We start from the raw sequence: 26747 nt of genomic DNA, 5'->3' as shown, positions 1-26747 counted from the left end.
CGGGTCCCGGACAGGAAGGGGGTGACGTCAGTGTACTCCGCTCACAGCAGATTCAGGTTACATTATATTACCGTGTGCGCGCGTCCGCATCCGCGTGCGCGTGTTCTTGAATGTCGCGCATCCGTGGATGGTGGCTGGAGGAGGAAAAGCGTGTTTACTCAGACGGGCCGAGTGCCTAAGGAATAGCGTGCGGCGAGAGGAAGTGAGCCGGCTCACTGTCTGCCTGCACCAACTTCCTGCTCAGAGAGAGAGAGAGAGAGAGAGAGAGAGAGAGAGAGAGAGAGAGAGACCGAGAGAGAGAAAACAGTCGGGATCCCATTACAGTCCGACTGCGATCTGCCGAGACAGCCGACAGCATGGAAAAACAGCGCATTATACGGAATTCTTTTTAGAAAAGTGAAAAAGGAACCAAAAAACGCCCGACCAATACGCACAGGTATGTGAATTATGCGTCCGTGCTTTCTGAATGTTTTATACATGTTATTACATGTTTACAAATATAAATGTACTTGTTAATAACATTAAAAAGAAGAACGCTTCCAAAGTACAGGAGTGAAACTTGATATCCCAAAAAGTCGGTCATCACAATAGACCTATCCAAATGAACCAGCTGTTTGAAAGTCTTATACAATTATACAGGTAACATACATAACTTAATAGGTACAAAAATAAAAGAGTCTCTTCTATCAATAATAAAGACACAAGACACACCAGAAGTGTCCACCGTTCCCGTTACTTACGCGCAAGTTACGCACTATTAACTTACGCACGACTGATGAAAGTTTGGATACCTGTTGAGCTCCTGATCTTATATTATATATGTCATAAACATTTGGCGATTGTACATTTAAAATCAATGTTGCTTGACAAGCAAGGCTCAAATTTGGCTCCTGGCTCTTTAAATGCACTAGTAGAGTTTCTGGTTTGTCTGGAAACAGCAGCAGACTAATTGCCATGAGTTTCCGGATTGAAACTGGCAGCAGACAGCATCTTGAAAATGAGTCATTGGGGCAAACAAAGAAACTTCAGTTCAGTATTAGAGCTGATGGTATTCATGTATCTGGATTGGGGAAGATCAATATTTTGGGGCGATATACAGCGGCCCCAAAAAGTATTTGGACAATGTTTGAATGTCACTGCGTTAGATAACAAAATATCAAACCAAGTGGCATCTGCAATCAAATGATGCTAGGCTTTTTCTCAGAACTAACTTCACTTTTCTGAGCCATTTTGCAATTACTTTTAACCAAGTCTGGTCCCTTCAAGTTCACACAGGTGTCCAAGCAGAGTAACCACAGGTGTATAGTTCATCACTATGGACATGTTCCACTAACATCTGACAACCAGATGTGTTCAAATCCTATTTGTCATATTTTCTTAACAGTATATCTGTTGTTTTATTATTTAAAATCTAAATGTTTTGCTTGAAGTGTGCTCAACCTACTGCATTAATATTCATATTTTGCAATACTTTTTGGAGCCACTGTATAGAACAGAACATCCCCAGATCTGTCTGTGTAATTTAAAGCACTGTAGCTCTCTCTGGAGAGATGTGGTCGTGGAGAGAAATCCTTCACGGTTCTCTCTCCATCTCCTTTGCCGGATCTCCCTGAATTTTCCACTGCTACAGTCTGTGCACAGGAAGAGCGCACATTTAGTCATGGCGTAGTAATGTCTGCGCACACCAACTAATCTCATTCCGAGTTTCCACTGGAGCTACAATGGAGAGGTTTGTGCGCGCAACGGCAAGTTTGGCTTTTAAAAGCTGCCCGGGGGCCATTCAAAACACTGTGCCGCGGGTTTTGCTTTCCAAACTGTCCCTGCATGTCTGTTGCATGAGTCTAGAAGGGTGTGAGCGTGTCACTACTAAGCGTTCCTCACTACTCACCTGAGAGATCCTCCTGTTTCTCCACCCATACCTGCACACACACTAGCACACAAATGTCCAAAACCTTAAAAAAGACAGCCTCATCGGGGAGTATCTGGAGGCAAAAAGGTATCAAGACGCATTGGAAGCTTGTCTAAAGCAGTTCCCTTAAGAGATGCCATCATACAAAAACTTCTGTCTGCAAAGCCCTTGATGCCTTCTGGTCACAGGCACATATGTAATTAGGTAATAATTAGTTTTTTCCTCCTGTATGGTTAGATTGTTTGAGTAGATTTGCAGGTATGCAGGTTTCTTGGTGTTTTCCAGTGACATTGTTTGGAGATGAGTTTCAATACACTAACTCAATTCGTTTTAAGCTTGTGGTAGTGAGACTGTGTCCTTATATAAGAGACCGCTCTTATGCAGAGAGATGCAGTTCTCTGCTAAAGGGGATCTGAGACAATGGCCTGCTGTATTTCCTGATGCCCTGTGTCTGTACAGAGAGACAGAGAGAGTAAATAGAGAGCTTCTTCCTGGTACTAATAGTAATAGCATTTATAGTGGCATAAGTTTGGACACTGTTGCCTCAACTGAAGAAGTTTAAAAACATTGTGCTGCATTATTATTACAGATGCACAATATATCAAAGATCTGATTAGTTTGGGCCATTGGTGGCATTTTTTAAATGATCATCTTCTACATTGATTATGAATGTGATCCATGCCAGACAGCAGCACTGTAAGAACACAGCCAAGGCAGTGCTATGTTTAAGATGACTCTATAGTGTGTCTTTTTTAGTGCGCACTATCTATTATTAATTTGTGTGTCATGAGACGGAGGTCATTCTTCCGGTGAAAGATTCAGTGTTCTGTTCACTTTAAGTGCCTAAATGCAGTTTTTAGTCCAGCTGTCTTATACTGGCTTTGGATTCAAACTGTTTTAATGCACTATTGCTGTCATTGCTTACCTTGAGAAATACAGACAAAAATAATTTGATTGGTTGTGTCAGAGTTAGGGCAGGACTTCTGTCATTCGTTTGCAAATGCAAATTGCATTTGTACACAGCAACGGCGAGCTTAAAAAGGAAACATGTTTTTCCTCTTGCAATAATCCAACAATGACTTTTACAGCCACGTTCCATGCAGGCACGTCTCCAAACAGCCAAGAGGTTTTGTAATCAGGGGGGCTGTTCTCACTCCCCATGTTTATTCCCTTTGATTAGGGCGGTAAATCAGGTCACCTATGAGTCATGATTATTCTTCAGGATGTCACATCGACATTTAGTCCATATGGGCAAGAGAGAGGGAGAGTGTGTGTGTGGGGTGGGGGGGGGGGGGGATGTTGGTGCCAGCACAAAAAAGAAGAGGAAACCTCCCATTTGTGCTGTGTCCGTGTGGTCCCCGCGTTCCTCCCTGCAGCAGGAATTCCTACCTTTCAGTTTGGGATCGGCATTCCCATGAAGACGCCCTTCAAAGGAGAATTGGAGGAAGTCCTGATATAGACAGTTTTACGGTCCTTTAACACAGATGCTCAACTAAGAGGATGCTGTAGCAGGAAATGATTTTATTTCGCTTCTTTGGGGATTTGAAAAAAAAAAAAAAAAACATAGGGAGAGTACATTTGTGTGTGTGTTCACCCATGATGTACTATAGGTGAGTTATGGTTGTTCTACCAATAAAGTAGATAGGAGTAGAGGTAAAAATATGTATGTATTATGAGATATACAGTACATATGTAGAACAGTAATTGACGTGAATGAGTGTGTGTGTGTGTATCTGCACAGAACTTCCTGATAAATATCTGCAGTCTGTATTGGCTGTGTTTTTGGGGCACATCCTCCTTTGTCACCAGTCACCACAGGTCTGGCCTGAGTGTATCTGGCTGTTTGTGTCTCTTACACTCGATCTGTCTGAGTTTCCAACCATAAACTTATAAGACTTATAAAATGATGGTTTTTAGAACAAAAATGGTCAAGAACATGTTGGTGGTCATCTTTCGCCCCATAATCAAGTGGAAAAATAAGATATTCAGGGTTCCCACAGTCATGGAAAAACTAGAAATATCAGGGAATTTTTAAATTATGCTTTCCAGGTCTGGTAAGATGTTGTGTTTACAAAAAAAGTGTAAAAATCTGCATTCAGCAATCACAATCACCTGGAAAGGTCATGGAATAAAGTGGAACTAAAATTATATTAAATAGTAAAGTACATTTGTAAAATATAATTGCAAGTGTACATCATGGTAGTAGGCTATTTGTTGTACTGAGTGTAATTTATGTTGATTTTAATTAAAAAAAAAAAAAAAAAAAAAAAAAAACAGGATTTTCATTATTGTACTATAGTAATGAGAATGTTTTTCATGTTGCAGTAATGTGAATTTGAGGCTAAATGTGCTTTGTAAATTGTCATGAAAATAATTGTCAAAATAATTTTTTTTTTTTTTAATTTCTTTATGTAAAAACTAATTTACTATTTTTGTTTTGATTTTCTGGTGAAATATGACCCAAAAATTTCTTCGTGAGATTCACCCAAAAAGAAAAAAATCTTAAATTATCAAGAACCCCTAAAAGCAGACAACATGGCGTTGATTGCATCTAGGGCTGTGTCGATACAATCAAATATCGACATATCGCTATAATAAAAATAAAGCTAAAATGTCACCAAAATGATGAAAAACGAATGATAAAATTTTATTTGTAAAATTGATATGTCCGTAATTTAACAAGTAAGGAGGTCCCCTGCATAATGAATAACAGCATTAGCTGAAAGAGAATTTCTTTCTTACTGTATGTAAGCAAAATGGACATTATAAGTGAACTATACCCAAATTAATTGAAATTAAAAGTGAAATCAAACCATGATATCGTGATGTATCGCGATATATCAAATCATGACGTGTATCGCAATACGTATCGTATCGTGAGGTGACTGGCGATACCCAGCCCTAATAGCAACCTCTCCTGATTGGCTTTGGCATCAAAAATTATTTCTCATCTGCTCTTTTAGACATCAGTCCTGGGCAGTCATTCTCTCAATCCCTCGATGTCTCCCAGAGCTGTCAGTTTGATGAGCGAAACTGTGGTAAATACACTTGCTGGTGAAAGTGTGAGCTTATGCTTCATTGTCAGAATATGACAGAGACTTTCCCAAAATAAGCCAGACTGCAATCAGGGAGTTCCTCTTGGCCTATAAAACATGTTCCCTGTCAGTGCTATCCACACTAGTGAGTTAGCCGATGACTTTTCCCCCATCTTCTACTGTTGTCTTTTTCTTTCCCTCCATCCAGTGCTCCATCTCAGGGGAGTTCTTGCTCAGACAGCAGGAAGGTTGCACTAAATGCCAGCCCACCCTGTTTGACTGACTTACAATTACCAAAGGGCATGATGTAATGCTAGTTATAACCAATGAGTGTGCTCAAATATTTAAACACACATTTGACAGCTTTGAATTTTGGTTTTCTCATGTCTATAAAAAGCTGTCAGTCCTCAACCTGAGGTCTGTTCTGTCCTCCACTCAGGTTTTCCTGCTCTCTCTCTTCTACAAACCCACGTTCCATGTCTCAGCAGCATTTTTCATTTTAGCCAGTGACGGAGTGGAAGAGTACAGCAAGGTTAAGTGTTTGGCTCATGGGCATGACGACAGTGGGCACAGGTAGATTTAAACCAGGGTCTGCTTATACTGCAGGGCTTTAAATATTGAACCACTGAGCCTTCCTGTTGGAGTCAATCCCAGATCCCATGCATGAAGGAACTTACTTCTAAAACCCTGGTTGATTGGAGTGGTGACTTTGATGTCTACATCTGTGTGTGCTGGAGAAAAATGGTAAGGTTTTTTTGGTAAATAACTTTTATAGTACTCAAATCTTCTCAAAGGTATACAGGTCACAGATTTATAAGGGCTTTGGTTATCTATAAGGTTTCTTGGTGTACACTGGAATGTGAGTAGATAGCTTTGTGGACACTGTGTTTCATGTGATTGTGGCTTCCTGTCTGTGTCCGATCTCAAACAGTGCATGAGAATAAAGTACACTTTTATGCAGTTTACTACAGTTCTCTGGTCAGAAACTCATTCACAAAACTGGACTGTCTGTCTGTCCTTATCTTCAAGATGGGCTGTTAGCCAGTGAGTGTGTAAAATGTGTATGTCTACACATGGGTGTGTTAGACTACTTTTGTCAGTATTAGGGCATGATAATGACTGTGATATTCATAGTTTGACTGTGAGTGATATTCATGGTTTAAGCAGCAGAAAACATTAAGGGAAGTGTTTGACTTCATGTTATTTTTCTACCATGTTATTCTGAAACAGCAGGCATTTGTTTTATAAAACTGAGTACTCACCAGCTCAGATCTAGATTTGTTTTGTGTGTGTGTGTGCGTGTGTGTGTGGGTACTGTAGTAGTAGTTACAACCCAATTCCAAAAAAGTCTGGACAGTATGAAAAATGCTAATAAAAATAAAAAGGAGTGATTTGTAAATTATATTCACGCTTTGCTTTATTGAAAGCACTACAACTACACATATTATATTTTTCCTTGTGAATTTCATTGTTTTTTGAAAATGTACAGTAATTTCAAATCAGATGATTGTAACATGCTCCACTGGGGCAATTTAAGGCAAATAACAATTTGACAAGTTGAAATAACAAGGTGGTGTGAAACAGGAGATGTTAAACAGGTGAAGCAATTGTGTCATAGTATATAAGGAGCCTCCAAAAACAGCCTAGTCCTTCAAGAGCAATGATCGTTCAAGACTTGTCAATTTGCCAACAGATGCTTCAGAAAATAATCCAGCACAGAACAATGTTCCCCGAAGACAAACTGGAAGGATTTTGGGCGATTCAGTGCACAATATATTTAAAAGATTCAAGGAATCTGGCCAAATCTCAGTGCGTAAAGGGCAAGACAAAAACCACTTCTGAATGCACATGATCTCCGATCACTCAGACGTCACTGTCTTAAAAAATTTCATTCATCTGTAACGGATATCATGAACATGGGCTTGGGTAAACCTTTGTTAGTTAACACCACTTCCCACTGCATACACAGATGCAAGTTAAGTCTTTACTATGCAAAGCAGAAGCCATACATCAACACTGTCCAGAAGCGCTGCCGACTTCTCTGGGCTCGGTCTCATCTTAGATGGAAAGTAGAACAGTGGAACCATGTTTTTTGGTCCAACGAGTCCAGATTTCAAATAGTTTTTGAAAAACACAGCCATCGTGTTCTCCGGGCCAAAGAGGAAAAGGACCATCTAAGCTGTTATCAGCGTCAGGTCCAAAAGCCAGTGTCTGTATGGGCCAGTGGTGTGTCAGTGCCAATGGCATGGGTAACTCACACATCTGTGAGGGCACCATTAATGCAGAAATGTAAAAATTTTGGAGCAACATATACTGCCATCCAGCATGTCTTTTCCAGGGATATCCCTGCATTTTCCAGCAGGACATCTTCAAACCACATACTGCTTGGATAACAAGTGCATTCCTGTGTAAGCAGAGAGTGTGGGTGCTAGAATGGCCTGCCTGTGGTCCTGACCTGAGAATGTGAATGTGTGCCGCATTATGAAGCACACCATACGGCAACGAATATCCAGTACAATTGTGCAGCTGAAGACCTACATAATGGATGAATGGGGGAAAATTCCACTTTTTAAACTTAACAAAATTGTGTCTTCAGTGCCCAAATGCTTAAGTGTTATTATAAGAAATGGTGATGTTTCACAGTGGTAAACACTCGACTGTCCCAACTTTTTCGTGCAAATCTCGCTAACAGATTCGAGGATTCTATGTGATGGTGAGGCAGTTCTGAGGGATTTGTAGTGTGGTTATTCTCCGGCCCAACCTCCAAGTCTCTTATGATATTCTGGTCTCTTGATATGGCTTGGTCTCTCCTTCAATGTAAGTCTTTGGGCTTCTTTTTGCCAGTTTTATGGTCTGCCAGGACAAAAAAAAACGAAAGTCTGATTGCTTAGAAAAACATAGCACACCTCTCCTCAACAAACCATCAAATTTAAGGTATCATGCATGTGAGTTTGTGGACATTTGAGTGAACTATTTTGTACCCCTTCCTACAAATGAACATACTGCATATTTGCTGAAGTAATAATCTCTGTCCGAGTGTGGATGTATTTGCCTACCTTTGAGTGGACACCTTCATCACAAATAAAAAAACTAAACTCTGCAAGCATATGAGTTGGCTCAGCATGTAAGCTGACCTAAGGTCAGCGAGAAGGCCAGTGCTGCAGCACGGTGCTTGTTTGCAGGAGGTGAAGCCATTCCTGTGTCAGCGTTTGGTTTCTGGCTCAAAGCCCTTTGTTGTTTATGAGCCTGTGCGTTAATGTACAACAGGACAGGAAATGCTTGCTGAGTTTGTGGGAGGGCACCCAGGAATTAAGATTTTGCTCATGGAGAGAGAGGAAGAGTGTAGAGAGAAAAGGGAAATTAAAAGAATGGATTCATACTCATCCTATGCTAGAGGTTAAGGCCGGATCAGGGGCACGAACGTGGCGTTCATTAATGTGGTCGTGTTTACTGGACCGATGCTCTTGCCTCTCCCACAACCACTTCCTGTTAGAAACCAGCACGGATACTGCTCTGGTTATAGGAATTGATAATGATATAACTCCAAACCCGTATGATGTTATTTTTTTTCCATGGAACCTAAAAGACGAAAATTTGTAAGAATCTTTATGTAGCACTTGCCATATAATGACAGTTTATTGTGACAACAGCTGTCAAGCTCCAAAGATTAACACCAAACAGCTCCATAAAAGTATCATGTATGAGCTCATGATATCATCTGCAAATATGCAGATATCTAGTATAAACACATTTAATTCACAAACCTCGAAGCTTGAGCAAATCCGTTTTCTTCATGTTGGTGCTCATATATATTCCTCTTAAGCACGTTTTATAATAGCCTTGAACAAAACTGTGTCCCTCTGACTGACGAATGTTGCTCAACGGTCAGTCAGTGACACTCAAAGCAGGCGATCTGGGCAGAGTAAACTGGAATCGGTCAGTAGATTGCTGTGCTCGATGGATCTGCAGAGCGATAAAGCAGCTTCTAAGTAAAAGTGCTTTACATGCACTATAAGTAAATGTCATATTCACTGTGCAGTTTTTGTGAATATGTTTGATTCTGTCTTTTTGTGAGAAAATGCGATTTTTAATGCGCACATACTGTCCGTGGTTGCTGGACTACTGTGTGCACTGTTGTTATTTCCATTTTTCTAATGTATTACAATATCTTTTTGTGCAAACAGTTACTAAAATGGAAGACTAAACCAGGAGAAACTGTGATCTACCATCTTAAACACGAAGTCTTATTTTTTATTATTTTACAAAGTTTTGTGTGAAAGTTTGAGTAAATATAATGCTAAATAAATGTTAATTCATTTTTTAGTCAATTTATGTATATGTCATGTACTATTATATTAAATTGTGTGATAAATTAGCATTATATCAGCCACCCTGCTCTCTGGATATCGGCATCGGCCATGACTTTGGCTATATCCAAAGTCTTTTGAAACCATATAATAGCTTTGTGTGATGAACAGACCGAAATTCGGTGGTTGGAACTGCATAAAAAGTCTCCTTTTGTGTTCTACGGACAAAATAGCAGCTTATGGGTATGGGGCAACATAAGGGTGAGTTAATTATGACAGGATTAAAATTTTTGGTTGAACTAATACTTTACGCTCTTGCAAATTAAAACATTTTATGAACTTTTAAAAAAGTTTCTGAGCTGAAAGATTGAATCGAACACATTGCACATGCCTCTTTCTGGAAGGGAAATTGTCTGAATATTAGATAAATAGAAACGAGGCCAGTCCACACATAAGCAGGGTTGGGGAGTAACGAAATACATGTAACGTGAATACGTATTTAAAATACAAAATATAAGTAACTGTATTCCACTACAGTTACACTTTAAATCATTGGTAATTAGAATAGTTACATTCAAAAAGTATTTTGATTACTGAAGAGATTACTTTGCATTTTATTGTCATTTGTTTCATTTAATATTTAGTCCTTTCAGATGGAAAACATTTATACATATAAATGATGCGATCCAAAATGCATTTGAACAGCGGTGAAACACTTTCTTATGATGTGTTACATTCATACGAGCAGACAGAGAAGTACGTTTGAAGTTTGGAGCAGAAGAAATAGAAATAAACCTTGTGTAAATTGTCAGCTTTACACTAAGCTAAAATGCTATTTCTAGCCATTTTACATGCACGTTACCAGGCACGATCATATTTTATCATCAAGAAAATTAATGTTGGATCATAATTTCTTTTTTTCTAGTAAGACCTTTGATATTAGGGCAAAAATTGTATTCTTGATAATAATTTTTTTATTGTTTTCCTGTAAAAATATCTAAAAATCCTTAAAACAAGATCAATTTGATTAATCTTGCTTTAGAAACAACACTGCATAAGATATTTAGGTTTTTCAGAGAATGTATTTTTAACATGTGTATTTTGTCTTACTGTACTGGCAGAGTTTTTATAGTCAAAACAAGTGAAAAAATCTACCAGTGCTGAAGAAGTAATCCAAAGTATTTAGAATACATTACTGACCTTGAGTAATCTAACGGAATACATTACAAATTACATTTTACAGCATGTATTCTGTAATCTGTAGTGGAATATATTTCAAAAGTAACCCTCCCAACCCTGCACATATGCACACACAAACTAGTAAATTTGGATTTGTAGTACCACAGGATCATCCTAAAGATCCTTAAACTTTGTAAGGATAATTAGATGATGTCCTCATGGCACCTTTACTTGCCAAATAAACACAGGACATACAGCAGCAGGCGCACACAGAGTGTAACCTCTGCTATAGAATTAGACGGAAGCTCTGGAGCAGTGCTACAAAATGTACGCCACAGAAGTCACTCATATGACAGACCCAATGATACACACCACTTTAAAGTCAATGCTATTTACTTTCTTAATACATGTTCCTGGTTTTGTTGTAACAATTCATCTTATTTCAAAGAAAACTTTAAACTGAGTTGCTGCCATAGAGTATTCTGAATCAGCCACTTGTGAGTTCCCATTTAAATTAGGATCCTGCCTTAGAAGGCAGCTGCATATGTAGTTAGTAAACAGCAAGGCAGCTCACTAAGTTTTGGAATAGAGCTAAAATTAGCATGATTATGTTATGCAAATTGTAATAAACAGAATTTCCTCTCTCTTGTATGACAGATATGGAGAGTGCTATCACGCTGTGGCAGTTTCTGCTGCAGTTGCTGTTGGACCAAAGCCACAAGCACCTGATTTGCTGGACGTCCAATGATGGCGAGTTTAAGCTACTCAAGTCTGAAGAAGTGGCCAAACTCTGGGGACTGCGCAAGAACAAGACCAACATGAACTACGACAAACTAAGCCGAGCACTACGCTACTATTACGACAAGGTTACTAACCCTCAAATGTCATATACTGTATGTCAGTTAGTGACAGATATGTAGATTAAGATTTGGCGATTTTGACTGGGGCCACTCATTCTTGCTCTAAAAAAGCAAGAAGCAGCGCAACAAATGAAACAGAATGCAAAAGTCTTGCGAAAATGGTCAGTAACATCCATCTAGCGTATGTTTACATAGCAATAGCACAGATAGATGCAAAAACGCATTTGGTGTGAACGTCTCCTATCAGAAGTGGTAATTTCCTCTCATGACAGGTCCAAAATCTAGCACAATTTCTGTTTTGAAATATAATTTATATATATATATATTAATATTTTGTAAGTGTTAGTTTGTATTGTGTATGATTACAGTATGTACTTATTTAAATTGTATTATTATTATCGCCATTGGCCACCCTGCCACAGTTATTTAAAACCCATATCGGTTTATCACTAATGATAGTACCTACCAAATGCCTGATCAACCAAATCCGCCTTGTTTTTTCTCCTTCTTTTGTAGAATATCATCAAGAAAGTGATTGGTCAGAAGTTTGTTTATAAGTTTGTCTCGTTCCCTGACATTTTGAAGATGGATCCTCAAGCAGTCGAGCTCGGTCGGGATGGGGGCCACATCTTGGGAGGCGTCATGTTGCAGGAGGTGGATTCTGATTGTGGTGAAGGGGAGGAGTCTCCGAAGCTGTCCCTGTCATCCCTGAGAAGCCCCGCCTGTAGGAACGAGTATCTTCACTCAGGTCTATACTCATCATTCACAGTCAGCTCCCTCCAAAGCCCACCTCCTCTGCTACGTCCAATCAAAGTCGAGAAACAGCAAAGGGGTGAGCGAGGGGAAGAGGGACCAACAGTGATACGGTTTGTCACAAATCGGTCAGAGAAGGTGGTACCCTGCTCACCACCACCCACCTCTGCGGAGGTCTTCTTTACATCGAAACCCTCCCCCTGCTCCTCTTGTAGCCCCTCCCCCTCTCATAGTCCCACATATACGCTGCGGCCGGGGCGAAGCCAAGAGGCTCACATAGACGAATCAGAGCAGAGCACTCAGCCTCTGAACTTATCATCCGGCCACAGGGAGCGAGCCCAGAATCAGGCCACGCCCCCTGAGAGGAGGACCAGTAGCAATGGACTTCCTCCCAAAGCCCGGAAACCCAAAGGGCTGGAAATCTCCACCCCTTCCATACTGCTTTCAGGAAGTGACTTGGGCTCTATTGCCCTAAACAGCCCAGCACTGCCCTCAGGGTCACTTACACCAGCCTTCTTCACTGCACAGGTATGGCATAACGTCACATGTACATGTACTGTCACACAGCCTTATACACGTATGCATTAGAACACCTAGCGAGCTGTCTACCTAGACAGCATTTAAGCAGAGACTGTATAGAATGAGACGAGTCACTGATATCCTTATGAATGGGAGAAATCGAAATGTCGAACAGGGCATCTCTAGGAGTGGAAGTCCCACTTACTCCCACCTTTTTTATAGAGACATCACCAGTCAGTTTTCACCAAGAACACACAAGCGCATTAGCTAGACTGACCTAGAAAATTCTTGTTTTTTAGCGTTCTCTAAGCTTTAGAAGCTAAATTTATGATACGATTGTTGTCAAATTTTATTGTTATATTTGTTCATAATCTTGAACAACCGTTTTGGAGATTTTGGTCTTTTTCGATTCAAGTAGATAGGAGCTGTACGTGTATCCCGTTTGTATCCAATAGAGAGAAAAAAAATATCTGCCCAGAAGTGTTGCAAACATGGCCGTCGAGTGACCTAAATTGGCTTAAAGGGAATTAAATTTAAGGCATCATAAGCTGGGTTTCCATCCACGTACGTTTATGCGCATTTTGGGATATCGCATAAAAACTAATGGTTGGAAAGATGCGAATAAAATCTCCAAAATGCACATAAAAACATATACGCTTGCTCTAGGTGGATAATTTTTTTTTCGATAAGAAGAAATGCTCATAAACTATAATGAAAGCACATGTAACAAATAAACTCCTATTGAATTTATTAGGAATACAAGATGCACATAAAAAAAGACATGTGACTGAATAATTCATTCATAACTGAACTAACCAGAGAACTAATCATCGCATCTGAAATTGCTCTGGTCATCCTGTAATAACAGTGTCCTTACAATCCAAAGCCTGCAAAGAGTTTCCAGAGCAAATAAGTCGAATACAAACTTGAACTGTGCCGAAGAGCAGGTTTATTGACACTTTTGAAAAATATATTATCCGGACGGCAAAGACATAAGGAATGAGGAACGCACACACATAGTGCTCCCAGAACTGAGACAAGTTCTTCTAGAGTGTTTTGTCTGCATGCTCTAAACCTTGAGTAATTTGTGAATAAAATTCACAGTGGCTACAGTTTTTCAGGAAGTGGCGATATTGTTCATTTGAACACATGGGATTGCAACATGTTAATATGTTAATGTGAATATGTTAACGTCAAGCTCTTATCATCAGTTGTGTGTGTTGTTTTGTGTGGCGTGGAGTTGCTGGCTATTTAGTGTGTTTCAAATTAGTCACATTCAAGGTTTCATTTCGGTTAGGATGTATGCAGCACACTAGGCTCTGGTTCATTCCTCCTGACTATTCCTCCTGACCGCCAGAGGTTGTTTTTGTGTTGAACTGTAGATCTATTACAAAACACTAGTTACGTAGGTAACTGTGGTTCTGTGAATTCCTCCTGACTGCCAGAGGCAGTGCTTAAGCACTAGTGGATTATTGCTATGCCAACTAGATAGGTCAAGAGCATATACCAACAAAGTCACGTTGTGATGTAGGCTGAGCTTCGAGGATAATAGTCTCATTAACTCAGCGTTCAGCCTCTTTTGCTTTCTCGCCTGATAGAGATAGGTTGTTATTCTTCGTGTGATTCCACGCTGAGAAGTACAGTTTACAAGAGCAGTGAAATATCGTCCTTGAAAGCTGTGACAGCACGCTCCTAAGCCTTTTGGATTATTTTGTCGGCGTTTGGTGAGTTTTTGTATTTCATTGGATATATTGTCACGATCTGTCAGTAACACTTTGTGCTTCTCGGTGCTATCCGGTGGCTAGTGTTTACTGCGCTGATAAGTTGGTGGTCCCCCAATAAATTGACCCCTCAGTTTCTCAGTTCCTGCATACAGCTCTTCTGACTATGGGCCATGTGACCTGTGAACTAGGTCTTACCGCCTCACTTCTGGCAACCCACCGCCAAGTGTAGCTTACTCAGGCGAAGGATGGTAAGAAAACTCTGCGGGACCTCCCAATTGTTCCTGGACACCTCTTTAGGCCTAGCGTTCCAGAACTGCTAGAAAAGAAAGGGTGAAATTGTCTGAGGCCACTCGCCAGCTGACACAGGTGCAGCACAATCCTGCCTTTATGGTGCCAACAGCTCAAGCTCGCCATCATTATACCATGGCAGAACAACGCTTCCGCCAACATCCTACTCCACATCCTCAGGGGCCCACAGAGGCCCCGTGCTGCTGACGATGCTCGAGGTTTTCGACCTCATCGGCAGTTGCCAGGGGGACCACGCCACTAAAAGTCGCACCCATAAAGCCTGAAGTGCTTGGGCTGGCGGTCGATCATTTTTCAATGTAACACCTGCAGTACTGGAGGAGCACAACAGTAGATCCCTGGGTTTTGACTACCCTAAGCAGGGGGTATGCTCTACAGTTTCAATGCCGGCCCCCCAAGTTCTCAAGGATTGTCCCTACAGTGGTCAGGGATGCAGTTCATTCAGTGGCTCTCTCTCTGTTGGAGAAGGAAGCCATATGAAAGTTTCACCCCTTCGTTCAAAGGGAGGGTTTTTATTCAACTTATATTCTAGTTCCAAAAAATGATGGTGGTTTCGTCCAATTCTCAATTTAAGGCATCTAAACTTGCTCCTGAAAACTCTGCCTTTTTTAATGTTACGCATAACCGATGTTCTTCGGTCTGCCATGAGGGAGGATTGGTTTACGAGCATCGACTTGAAGGATGCATACTTTCATGTTCCGATTGCACCTCAGCACAGGAAGTTTCTTCAATTCAGTTTCAAAAACCAAGCCTACCAATTCAAGGTCCTAACTATCTCTGGCCCCTCGTGTTTTCACGAGGTGCATGAGTGCAGCTCTGTATCCTCTATGGTCCAGAGGAATGCGGATCCTGCCTTATTTGGACAACTGGCTGCTTTGTGCCCCCACAAGGCATCAAGGTGTCTGCGACACCAGACTGCTTTTGGAGCAGGTGCAGAATCTGGGTCTCGCTGTATATGAGACAAAGGTTTGCCTGATTCCGATGCAGTCGATTACTTTCATTGAAATGACTCTTGAAACTCATGCAGTGTCTGCCAGTCTGTCACATGCTCAGGCAGACAGTATTCTGCAGCTCCTTGCTCATTTCCGGCTGGAAATGATGTTGCCATACAGAGTGTTACTACAGCTTATGGGGATGCTGATTGCCGCCACTTCTGTGATTCCACTGGGCTTGCTCCACCTTAGGCCTTTCCAGCGGTGGAACAACCGTTTGCGGTTGAACCCCCACCAGACATCTTCATCAGTTGATTGTTGTTTCACACCATTCTGTTCACGCATTGACACAATGGAATCACTGAGAGTTTTTAATGACAGTTGTACCCCTAGGGGTAATTTCTTCTCGTCGAGAAGTGGTCATAACCGATGCTTCCCTCATGCACTGGGGTGCAACGTGGAATCACGGGGTATTGGCCATTGGTGTCCATATCAGTCCACGGACCACATCAACCTCTTAGAGTTATGCATGGTTTTCCTATACCTGCGATATTTATTGCTGGTTCTGGCAGGCCGTCATGTGCTCATTCGGTCCGACAACACTTCGATGGAGTCCACCTGAACCAACAGGACCTTGGATCTCACTCACAAGATTCTCACCTGGTCTCTCCCCCAACTAGCATCACTGAAGGTGTTTCACCTCCCAGGGTCGAGCAGTCAGGTATCAGATGCTCTTTCAAGGGATCTTCTGCATCCGGGGAAATGGAGGCTTCACCCAGATGTGGTGCAGAGCATATGGCATCAGTTTGGCGAAGCAGAAGTGGATCTTTTTACATCAGTGGTGACCACTCACTGTCACTTGTGGTTTGCGAGGGCAGAGACATCCAGCCCTTTGTGGCAGGATGCACTGTCTTACCGGTGGCCGAACTGCCTACTTTATGCATTTCCTCCTATTTCGCTATTATAGGAGACAGTACACAGGATCTCCCTGTGCAACCCCAGGGTGCTCCTTGTAGCACCCCAATGGCCAGCCAGGCCTTGGTTTCCCATACTTCCAGCGGGCAGACCGTGGCAGCTTCCGCTCCGGAAGGATCTGCTATCGCAGATGGACGGCGGTGTTTGGCACCCGGATCCAGCCCATCTGCAGCTTTGGGTTTGTCCTCTGGGTCCAACCCTCTTCTAACTGATTGTGAACCTGCTGTTGTTCATACTATTGCTAGTGCTAGGGCTGCATCCACACGTCAGCCCTACGCTGCGTGTTTGAATTTTTTCTCTTCATGGTGCAGTGATTGTGGGTTCCAAGAGTTTTGAGTTTTTTGCAACATCTTTTGGATGCAGGCAAGGCAGCTTCTACATTAAAAGTATATGTTGCGGCCATTTCTGCGTATTATGTACCAGTTATTTGTTCTTCTCTTGGTTCCCATAATCTTTTAGTTTTTTAAAGGGTACGAGACATTTAAGGCCAGCCCGCAACCCTTATGCTTGTTTTTCTCTGTTTGCCACCATTCGAGCCTTTGCAGACTGACCTTAAGTAGGGATCTTTCAAAACTACTTTTCTGTTTGCCATCGCTTCCACTAAGTGAGTCAGTGAGTTACATGCATTGTCTGTTAGTGAATTATGCATGCGTTGGTTGCCGGATGATTCTGGTGTTGTGCTTCGGCCAAATCCATCTTTTTTTCCTAAAGTTGTTTTCTCAGTTTGTAAATCAGTCTACTAATCTGGCTGCATTTCAGAATTCATCCCAGTCAGAGTCGAGGGATCACGTCTTGTGTCCTGTGCGAGCCTTGAGGTGTTACGTGGATGCTACCGCTCGTCTTAGACAAACAGATCAGCTATTTGTTTGCTATGGTGGTGTCTGGAAGGGTGTCGCTGTATCAAAGCAGAGATTGTCACATTGGATTGTGGAGGTGATCAATCTAGCATACAAGAAATCCCAAAAGTCCTTGGCAGTAGGTAACTCTTGTCATTCTACTGGGGCTGTGTCTTCATCTTGTGCTGCCTCATGACTATATTGGTAGGAGTCATCCACTAGTGCTTAAGCACCGCCTCTGGCGATCAGGAGGAATGAAACAGAATGCTAGTTATGTAGGTAACTGTGGTTCTGTGAATTCCGGATGATTTGTTATTTATCAATCAGAATGCGCAAGAAAGACGTACCAAGGCTGAACGATGAGCTAATGTGGCTATTATCCTCGAAGCTAAATATACATCACTATGTGACATTGTTGGTATATGCTCTCGACCTATCTAGCTGGCACTGCAATAATCCACTAGTGCTTAAGCACCGCCTCTGGCAGTCAGGAGGAATTCACAGAACCACAGTTACCTACGTAACTAGCGTTTTGTAATAGATCTACAGTTCAACACAAAAACAACCTCTCCGGCATAGTTTAAAACCTGTAACACGCAACAAATACACAAGAAACACACCTATATTGGTATTACAGCAAAACTACACAAAGTTTTACTCTTTGCTGGGTGTGTAGGGAGAAATGTGTGGCAGGCAGACAGTTTTTTAACAAGAGGTTGAAAGTGAGACACGAATAGGAAAAAGACAGACAGCAGGGCATTAGAGAGTGAAGAGAGACCTGTAAGTAAAGCCATATGTCTGTAATCTTGCACACTACAGCATAGTGACACAGCAGAGAAAAACAGAGAGTGCACGAGAGACAAATTGGTTTCATATGCTGCCCTATGGCCACAACCTGGTGATCCAAAGTGCATGACCCATGAGAAGCAACACACTCATATAGACTTCTCTCTTTAAAGGTTAGTTCACCCAAAAATTACAATTCTGTCATCATTTACTCACTCTGATGACATTTCTAACTGTATGACCTTCAATGAAACACAAAAACAGAAGTATGAGACAATGTTTACGTGGCTCTTTTAAATTCATCAAACAGAAAAATATTCCCCTCTACAAATCTCATTCACTCTTAAGTCCAAATTACTCTTCGGTTTTGACACGAACGCTTAGCACCTGCGTACAGTCGAATGCTAGCCTTTCAAAGTATACTTCGTTTGACTGTGCGTGCATACACAGGTGGTTGGCGCATGCGCACTACAACTGCTATGAGAGACTGGACTATTTATCTCGAGTTTAGACACATGAAGATGTCTTTATAAACCTTCAGACTCGAGTTATACAAATGCAGGTATCTCCTGATGTCCTCGCACACATGCTCTTGACGTGCACATCCACTCTTGTTGTTTCCACATTCGTCTCCTATTGTTTAGCAGCCATTACACCTTCTACTAGTGCTTCTTAGTGACAGCAATGGCTCAACTGTGAGTGTTGTCACCTTGTGGACCCACTAAGTAGTGCAAATAATTCCAAGTGCATACTGCGCATTCAGACTGCACGCGTTTAGAAAACAACTCAAATTTTTGTCTGTTCCTCATATACAGCTATTGTATGCTTTCAAAAGAGAATGTAGGACACAAGTCCTATGGACTACTTTTATGGTGATTTTATGTGCATTTTCAGAGCAGCTTTGCAATGCCATTCTGCAAAATATCTACTTTTATTTTCCACGGAAGTCATACGGCTTTGGAACGACAAGATGATGGAATTTAAATTTTTAGATGAACTACTCCTTTAAACACACCTAAAACAGACAGTTATTTCAAAATGATCCATCTGTTAGGACAGATATTTATCAAATATCAGCTGTTTTGGGGTCAGTTGTGCTACCGCTTACAGGCATTTAATTTGCTCTACATACTCTTTATGTTTGCAGTCAAGATTTGTCCTCTTAGGGTTTTTCTTCTCAAAACATCTGTTTTTTTATCATTCTTTAAAGGGGTTCTCAGACTTTATTTCTGCATGACAGGCTTCACAAGCTATCGCAAGCTAACCAAAGCAAAGACAAACTCAGATGTGCCCAAACATGCAGAAACTCACATTTGTCTTTCCTAAGTTTCAAAAAGACATTGAGATTTCATGATCCATGACCTCCATGACTAATACAAATAACGTCTTATGTTCCCTTTCCCCCCCCTCCTCCCTTTCACAATACCTCCTCTACTTTTCTGTCTCTCTCCAGACTCCCTCTGGTTTGCTGTTGACGCCCAGTCCTCTCCTGTCCTCCATTCATTTCTGGAGCAGCCTGAGCCCTGTAGCCCCTCTCAGTCCAGCGAGACTACAGGGCCACGGTTCACTCTTTCAGGTATGCACGAAACACTCCCAAATATGCAAAACCATTTTAACAGCTATAAAAGAGCAATTTGGAGGTTTAGAGGAGATACAAACAGTTAATGTTTTGCATTGTGTATGTTTTACGGTTCTATAGTTTTACTGCACAGAATGCCTGATATTCACAAAGTTTTACACATTTAGTCTTGTGTAGCCAGATCTTTGCTTAATAGACAAAGGCCTGGTCCACATACTGTAGCATAAGAACTGGCCCACTTGGCCAGATTAAGGACAGGAAGAGACCGTGTGACTGACATGTAAAGCAATCGATCACAGTTCATTTTGTTCTTAGGTGCCGTTTGGGGGGTGGGGGGGAGGGATATGTGAGATATATATCAATAACAGATCAGCATGGGGAAAAAATATTTAAATAATGGTAAATTATGAACAACTGTACAAAAAAGACATGGAAAAACAGCAGACTTTAAGTACAGTACAGAAAAAAAACAGTAAGTTCAGACTTTCTTAGACTTCACCAAGCAAAATATACAGTTCTGATTGTAGATATCTTGTTTAATTGCTTCTAATTGCTAGTTTAAATGTCTTTTAGAGATTTGGTGTCAAAATTTGGAGTCAAATCCAGTCATTATTTCACTCTCAATAGTGCTTAAGACAACTCGGTGCCTTGTAAGCACAACTTTTTTTTTTTCAAATGGACATATAAAATTGATGTGCCCTTTTACTCTAAAGCTGTGTAAAGAAGGCTAATCAGACAACGTTTTCAAGTTTTGTCTGCAATATGCATCAAAAGGTCAATAAATAGGTTTTGGGCGTTTCTGGGTGTCTAAGGTTAAGATTTGTAATAAGAGTGTAGCACTATCACATTTGACTATGTTTACATCCATTCCACATAAATCTGCAGTTTTCCTCCTAAAATCAGTATGGAAATAAAAAAAAAAAACATTTTTTTTTAAAACGTATAATCTATCTGGTTATCTTTGTTTCCTATCATAGGCAGGCAAAGGACAAAGCCTATATATGAAGGTGTATCACTTCTACATGTCACTTTAAATATGTTTTTCGTGTAAGCGCTGACATACATGAGCTTGTCTGTTTCACGAACATGCTAGTCTTTTCTCTGTAAGCGTGTTTGTGTTTGGTGTCGTGTTTCAGTCTTCATGTGAGCGAGAGGGGAAATCCTGTGGATACTTCCTGTTCTGGCCCGGGGGAGAGTGTGTTGCAAGGTGTGTGTGTGTATGTGTAACTGACTAAAAAGACAGAGAACAAACTGTATATGTATGCCCATCTTTCTTTTTGAGGGGAGGGTCCAGTCTTTATTGTAATCATTGCTCCCCAGCAGGAAACGATTAAGGTAACCACAGCGTCTGTTTGGCTCCGCCTTCACATGAGTAGTGACAGTTCGTGATGTGCACTTTTAACGTGCTGCTGTATACACACACACAGTCATACACTCACTCCCCCACTCTCACTTCCTCCCCAGGCGACCTGATTGGGAGCTTTTCTGGTTGGTCACATGGTTGCCGATCCTGCAGTTATTGGCTGCGGTGGAAAAACTCTTGTTGCCCGCCTGGCTTTTTCATCCAGAGTCGTTCATTTTTGCTGATTTCTATGCAGGCTCTGGAAAAGATGCAAGGGTCTTGCATGGAGTTATTTTTTAAATTCATCTGTATCAAGTTTTTTTGTCACTCCATGTATTTACTGGTGTGTGAGTGTGTATTAGGATTTGGAAATAAGCTACAGATGTTTCCTCTCTGCTTTGGATATGGGGGGAAAACAGCTTCCTGTTAAAAAAGGGAGGGGGTGATAACTGAAAAAGACTCAGTGTGTAGTCAGCTCTCACATAACAGGAAGTTCCTCTCCACCATGATGCCTTGCCTACGAGCGTGTTTGTTTTGTGTGAACGTATGTTGAAGCACAAAGAGAGAGACTTTTTTTGGGGGGAGGTGGGCGGGGGACAGGTTTTACTAAGGTGTACTGCATATTTCAAGCCAAATTAATAATAATAATAATAATAATAATAATAAAAGAACATTTTTAAGGGTCATTAAAGTTTTTTGCATTGTGACATTATCATTAAGACAGTTAAGGAAATTTTCATTTATGTAATGTAAAATATATATATATATATATATAATTATTTTATATTACATTAATATGGGTATTTATTCATTATTATATATTACATTAATGTGGCTATTTATATTACATTACATGAATGAACATTTCCTTAACTGTTTGTTAAATAAAAAATAAAATTAAAAAATATATTTATAATAGATTTTGAACTTAATTTATGCTAATTTTAAAATAAACAAATTGTATCACAATTTGGAAAGGCAATTCGATAAACCATCATGAAAAATAATGTCACAGTAAAAAAAAACAAAAAAAAAACACCTTAATGGTTCTTAACAATAGGCTTAATTTAAGAAGGTGGTGAAATATGACCCAGACATTTCTTTGTGAGTGGACAAGGTCAGATATAATCTATTGTAATTGTAATCAGGTCAAATTAGAGCTATTTGCTTGATATGACCTTCCATTCAGTAGTAGAGTTGCCTATACGCCCTCATTAAACTATTTTTATTTACGTTATAAAGCATTAGCTGTGTTTGAAGGCTGTCGTAATTCGGTGTTGGCAGCATTACCTCAGTAGTTTGTTTACTTTCTACTTTTCACAGTTCCCATCCCTGCTAAACGGACCACTTCCCGTGCCACTCCCCAACCTGGACTCGTCTTCATCATCCTCTTCTCTTCTCCTGTCCTCCAGCGCCCAGAAATCTTGATTTCTGGACAGTTCATTCTATATTTCCTCAGTTATACCTATACCTTCACACTAAGGTAGAAGGAAATATGGACCTTCAAGTCATGTTGAGCCAGACTGCACTTCGCCCCCTTCTGTTGAATTTAGAAACGGACCAGCAAACTGTATTTTTACTGTTAAACTCAGGCTGCAATCCAAACATTTCACCAGTCTCCTCCCTCAAGCTCTTTAATTGGGTAATTATTATGAAATAAGGCCAAAGAATATGAAGTGTCCTTCTGAGGAGATGGTGAGTCACTGGAAATGCAGTCCAAGAATTTTTAGCCTCATTTTATTGGAAAACATGTCTGAGACTTGCCTTTTTGGCAGGTTATTTTCAGTGTCTCTAGGACAATGACAATGGCAGCTAGAGACAACTGCAATGCTGGACCATTCTCAATTGTGATCAATGCAAAAACGTTTAAACCACAGTGCCCGTACCTTCAACACTGAACTCTCTCCATATCCTCCAAATACAGCCCAAAAATCCTTCAAGCAAAACCTCTGATGAGTTCCCAACAGTTCTCCATTAATGACAACCAAGGTGCTCCAACTTGAATGTTCTGCTTATTTTTGACCAGCTCAGTAACACTTGGAGTTCTTATTACAAAGAGAAGTTTAAACAATGTTATAGGAATATTATTAGCATTTTTTAAAGGAACGTTTTGGGTTCAGTACAAGTTAAGCTCTATCGACCCCTTACAAAAATTGAGAGTTCTGGCAAACCCCTGTGGCAAACTTGCTGCAAATTTTCCACTCATTATTTTCTCATGCAAATGAGCTTTGCGGCAAACACTTCATTGTTGACACAGAGTTTGCCAGTAGCACCATGTGTCCATTGTTTCCAAAGGTTTGCTGCAGGTTCACCACTACTGGTGAAGAGCAGCAAATTGTAGCTCATTTGCATGTGAAAATAATGAGTGCAGCAAGAAATCTAGATTTTTGTTAGGGATAATGTTTATTACAACAGAAAATAATTTTGACCCTCAAAAAATAAAATAAAATAAATACTTCGATTTCAGTAATGCACTTACAATGAAAGTAAAAAGGGCAAAGGGCCAGTGTTCCGGAGAGTTTAAATGCAAAAATTAGCATTTCGTATTTTTGTTTAAGCACTTACATGAATCGTTCAGTAAAACCCTGTTTACTGTTGAGATTTAAAGTTGTTGGGACTACTTTTCTAGGTGGATGAACTTCTAATTATGTGTAACCAACATCATTTCTGTGGGCGTAGTTTATGATGCCCTTTGTTGTATGCTTGCGTTTATCTACACGTTACCGACTCTGGCGGCGTTACATTGTCATCACAATGAAGTTAAAAAATTGGATATAACTTTATGCTGACAAGGTCAGCAAGTGATTATATCACAGTAGTGGCTCACGTTGAACTTATATTGCAAATGCCTTACAATGACCACAATTTTTGCTTTAAAAACTGAGGAAGAGAAATAATTTTCTGTGTTAACTGACATTATATAAATGTTGTCGACAGAGCTTAAATTGTATTGAATCCGTAACATTCAATTTAGTCTCTCATTTTTTTTTATTATTTTTTTTTTTTGTAATATTTGAGGCTGTGAACCGGGTTTCTATTTGTTTGTTTGTGTGGTATTGTATTGTATATTGCATTTTGTATGCACTGTGCTTCAATTGTACTACCGGCTGTGCCTTTTTTTTTATAAGAATTGTGTATTTGTATTATTTTCTTGCTTATAAACTTTTTTTTTTTTTTTTTTTTGGTAATAGACGAAATTCCATTTCAATAGTGGAAAGAAAAGCTTTGTAATAGCTTACGGTCATATTTTTTTTTTTTAATTATTATTATTTAGGATTTGATTAAAAATGTATTCTGGTATTAATTTTATATTTTTTGCTTTCCAAGAGTCAAGACAATGTGCCTTGTGTTTTTAAAATAAAAGAAGCATTGAATGCGACTCAACGTCTAGCCATGTGAAAATAATAAACACCTCATATTTCTAAGAGAAACACTTTAAACACAAACATGCACACAACAAAAATTTATAACAATGGACAGAGCGTTCTCTGTATGAAACAGACCATGTTTACTTTACTGATTAAGAGAAATAAATATCTCCAGTACAAAGAGTTTAACTGTCAATTCAGCCAACAGCTGGGACTGAGATTGTCAGTTTCAAGAGGCGGAGCTTACAGGACAACACGCGTCACGTACACACACACGCACGCACGCAAGCTCTCTCTCTCTCTCTCTCTCTTTCACACACACACACACACACACACACACACACACACACACACACACACACACACATCTCCAGAAACAATCAACTCCAATATTACAATATTGATTAACATCTGTCAGTTAAAAAAAAAGAAAAAAAAAGTCATCTGTTGAAACGAAACCTGCTTGATATCTTCTGCGTTCTTCATGTACATAAATGCTGGGAAAAAGAAACATTGGTCCAATGCAGCTGTCCAAATTTTCAAAAACATTTTTTTTTTTTTTTTTTACTTTTTCTTTTCATACAATTAATATCTTTTTTTCTCTTCTGAATAAAATAAGAGCACAAATGTGGGACAGTCGGACTCTAACATGCCACATTTAAGTTATCATTATTCACAGAAGTGTCAATATATAACATTAAAAAAATCTCTTAATACTGTTAATGAAACTAGCTCATCTTCACAGCCATCGCTTGCATGGAGCAATGTGGCTCTGTACAGTTACTGGTTTTCATATTCACATACACTCTCTCTCTCATTTACAAACATTATAAAAACGCTCACACTCATAAGCTACAGAGGAGCTCAACTGATAGGAAAGAGTCATTTCTGTTTGTGATGATGCATTAGGAAAGTAAACTGGCAAAATATAAAGAAATAAAAAAATCTGCCATACAAGCACTTCAATTCAGGCAGTAAGTTCGCTAAGAACTTAAAAACTAAACAAATGAACAGAAAAAGAGGGAAGCTAAGGGTATAGTTTATCCAAAAATGAAAATTTACCCTCATGTTGTTTCAACCCTATATGCCTATTTATTCTGTGGATCACAAAAGGAGATGCTAGGCACAATGTAAGCCTCAGTCACCATTCACTTTCATTGCATCTTTGTTTCATACAATACAAGTTTACTGAGGCAAGCATTTCATCTAACATCGCTACTCTTTCTTTCAAGTTCCACAAAAGAAAGTTACAGGGGTTTGGAACAATATGAAGGTGAGTAAATCATACTTCAACTATCCCTTTAAGAAAATATGGTCCGGTTCTCAATCAGACTGGTGAGGTCACATGGTTCCTGCTGGTCCAGTGTTTGTTTTCTACCGTCTCTCTTCCGTCACATTAACCGGATGTGCTGTAGCAAGACCATAAACCATAAACAGTCACAGATTCATCCGACTAACAGTGTTGCTGATGAAGCTGGAGCTTTCTGAATGCAACCCGGTTGGGAAGGTCCCCTGGAGCAAGCTTGCTCAGCAGGCCCACAACTGTCAGTGTGCCATAGTCCTCACAGATAATGAACATTCCCATATCAGAGCGAGTCAATGGAAGAAGCGTGGGTCTCTTTTGAAATGGTATGTTAAAATTTGATGTTTGGAATGAATATTTGGGAAGGGGTCATTTTTGTCACTCAGTTTTTCTGCGAAATGGCCATGCCAGAAAAAACTAAATTAAATTCAAAACACACTTGTATAGGCACTCCATCTCTGTAAAATCAACACAACAACAAACAACAGTTGCAATGTCGACATTTCACCAGAATTATAATAACTTTAAAAAAAATAAGAACAAACAAAATTATCAACATGGGACTGATGTGTCCATGGCAACCCGTGAGGGTCACCCAAGAGTGAGGAAGTTACGAAAAGACAGTAGTCAATTAGCAGCAAAACAATCCCCCAATCAATAAATATATACACGTTTACACGCGCTCACACACCCTAATCGTCACACAGGGGAAGGGGTGGGGCGTCCAGACAAAGGGCGTTGGGCGTTCTGGCTCAAGGCTGCATGCTGGTGGCGGGTCACTGGAGCGAGACAGACAGTAGGTTCGACCAATCCCCTTCATCTCACATGCACGCAAAAACACCCTCTCTCGGAGAGTAAGAGGGGGGCTAGTCAGTTAGCCTATACAACACAGTCACGGATTAAGAACCATCAACATGATCCGTTAAGTGTGTGTGTGCTTGTGTGTTTATGTGAGGGTGTGTGTTCATGAGGGGCAAGTGTGCGAGGGAACGCAATTTAAAACAGCATGCTCTGCCTTCTGTTCTTGCCGTTTC

General features: G+C 40.3%; 2 protein-coding genes across 5 annotated transcripts in view; one reads left to right on the top strand and one right to left on the bottom strand.

The window, feature by feature from the left end:
* Nucleotides 1-24790, top strand: LOC127434953 (ETS domain-containing protein Elk-3-like). 4 transcript variants are annotated; one of them, XM_051687999.1, is made up of 6 exons: nucleotides 1-436; nucleotides 11088-11296; nucleotides 11807-12571; nucleotides 19575-19697; nucleotides 20837-20907; nucleotides 21165-21631. In XM_051687999.1, the coding sequence occupies exons 2-6, from the start codon at nucleotides 11090-11092 to the stop codon at nucleotides 21340-21342; spliced, it is 1344 nt and encodes a 447-aa protein (XP_051543959.1). In that variant the 5' UTR covers nucleotides 1-436; nucleotides 11088-11089; the 3' UTR covers nucleotides 21343-21631. The 4 variants fall into 4 exon arrangements, with proteins under 4 accessions (XP_051543959.1, XP_051543961.1, XP_051543962.1 ...); XM_051688001.1 differs by lacking the exon at nucleotides 21165-21631 and adding an exon at nucleotides 22366-24790 and having other exon boundaries at nucleotides 15-436; XM_051688002.1 differs by lacking the exon at nucleotides 20837-20907 and having other exon boundaries at nucleotides 22-436; nucleotides 21165-21296.
* cdk17 (cyclin-dependent kinase 17) overlaps nucleotides 24200-26747 on the bottom strand; it is a 90249-nt gene continuing 87701 nt past the window's right edge. The window contains exon 17 of the mRNA XM_051687998.1: nucleotides 24200-26747. Coding sequence (XP_051543958.1) covers nucleotides 26710-26747 — 38 coding nt within the window. The 3' untranslated portion in view covers nucleotides 24200-26709.

This window comes from Myxocyprinus asiaticus, chromosome 45, assembly GCF_019703515.2.
Source record: "Myxocyprinus asiaticus isolate MX2 ecotype Aquarium Trade chromosome 45, UBuf_Myxa_2, whole genome shotgun sequence".
NCBI lineage: Eukaryota > Metazoa > Chordata > Actinopteri > Cypriniformes > Catostomidae > Myxocyprinus > Myxocyprinus asiaticus.
This window is presented reverse-complemented; position numbering and strand designations above follow the sequence as displayed.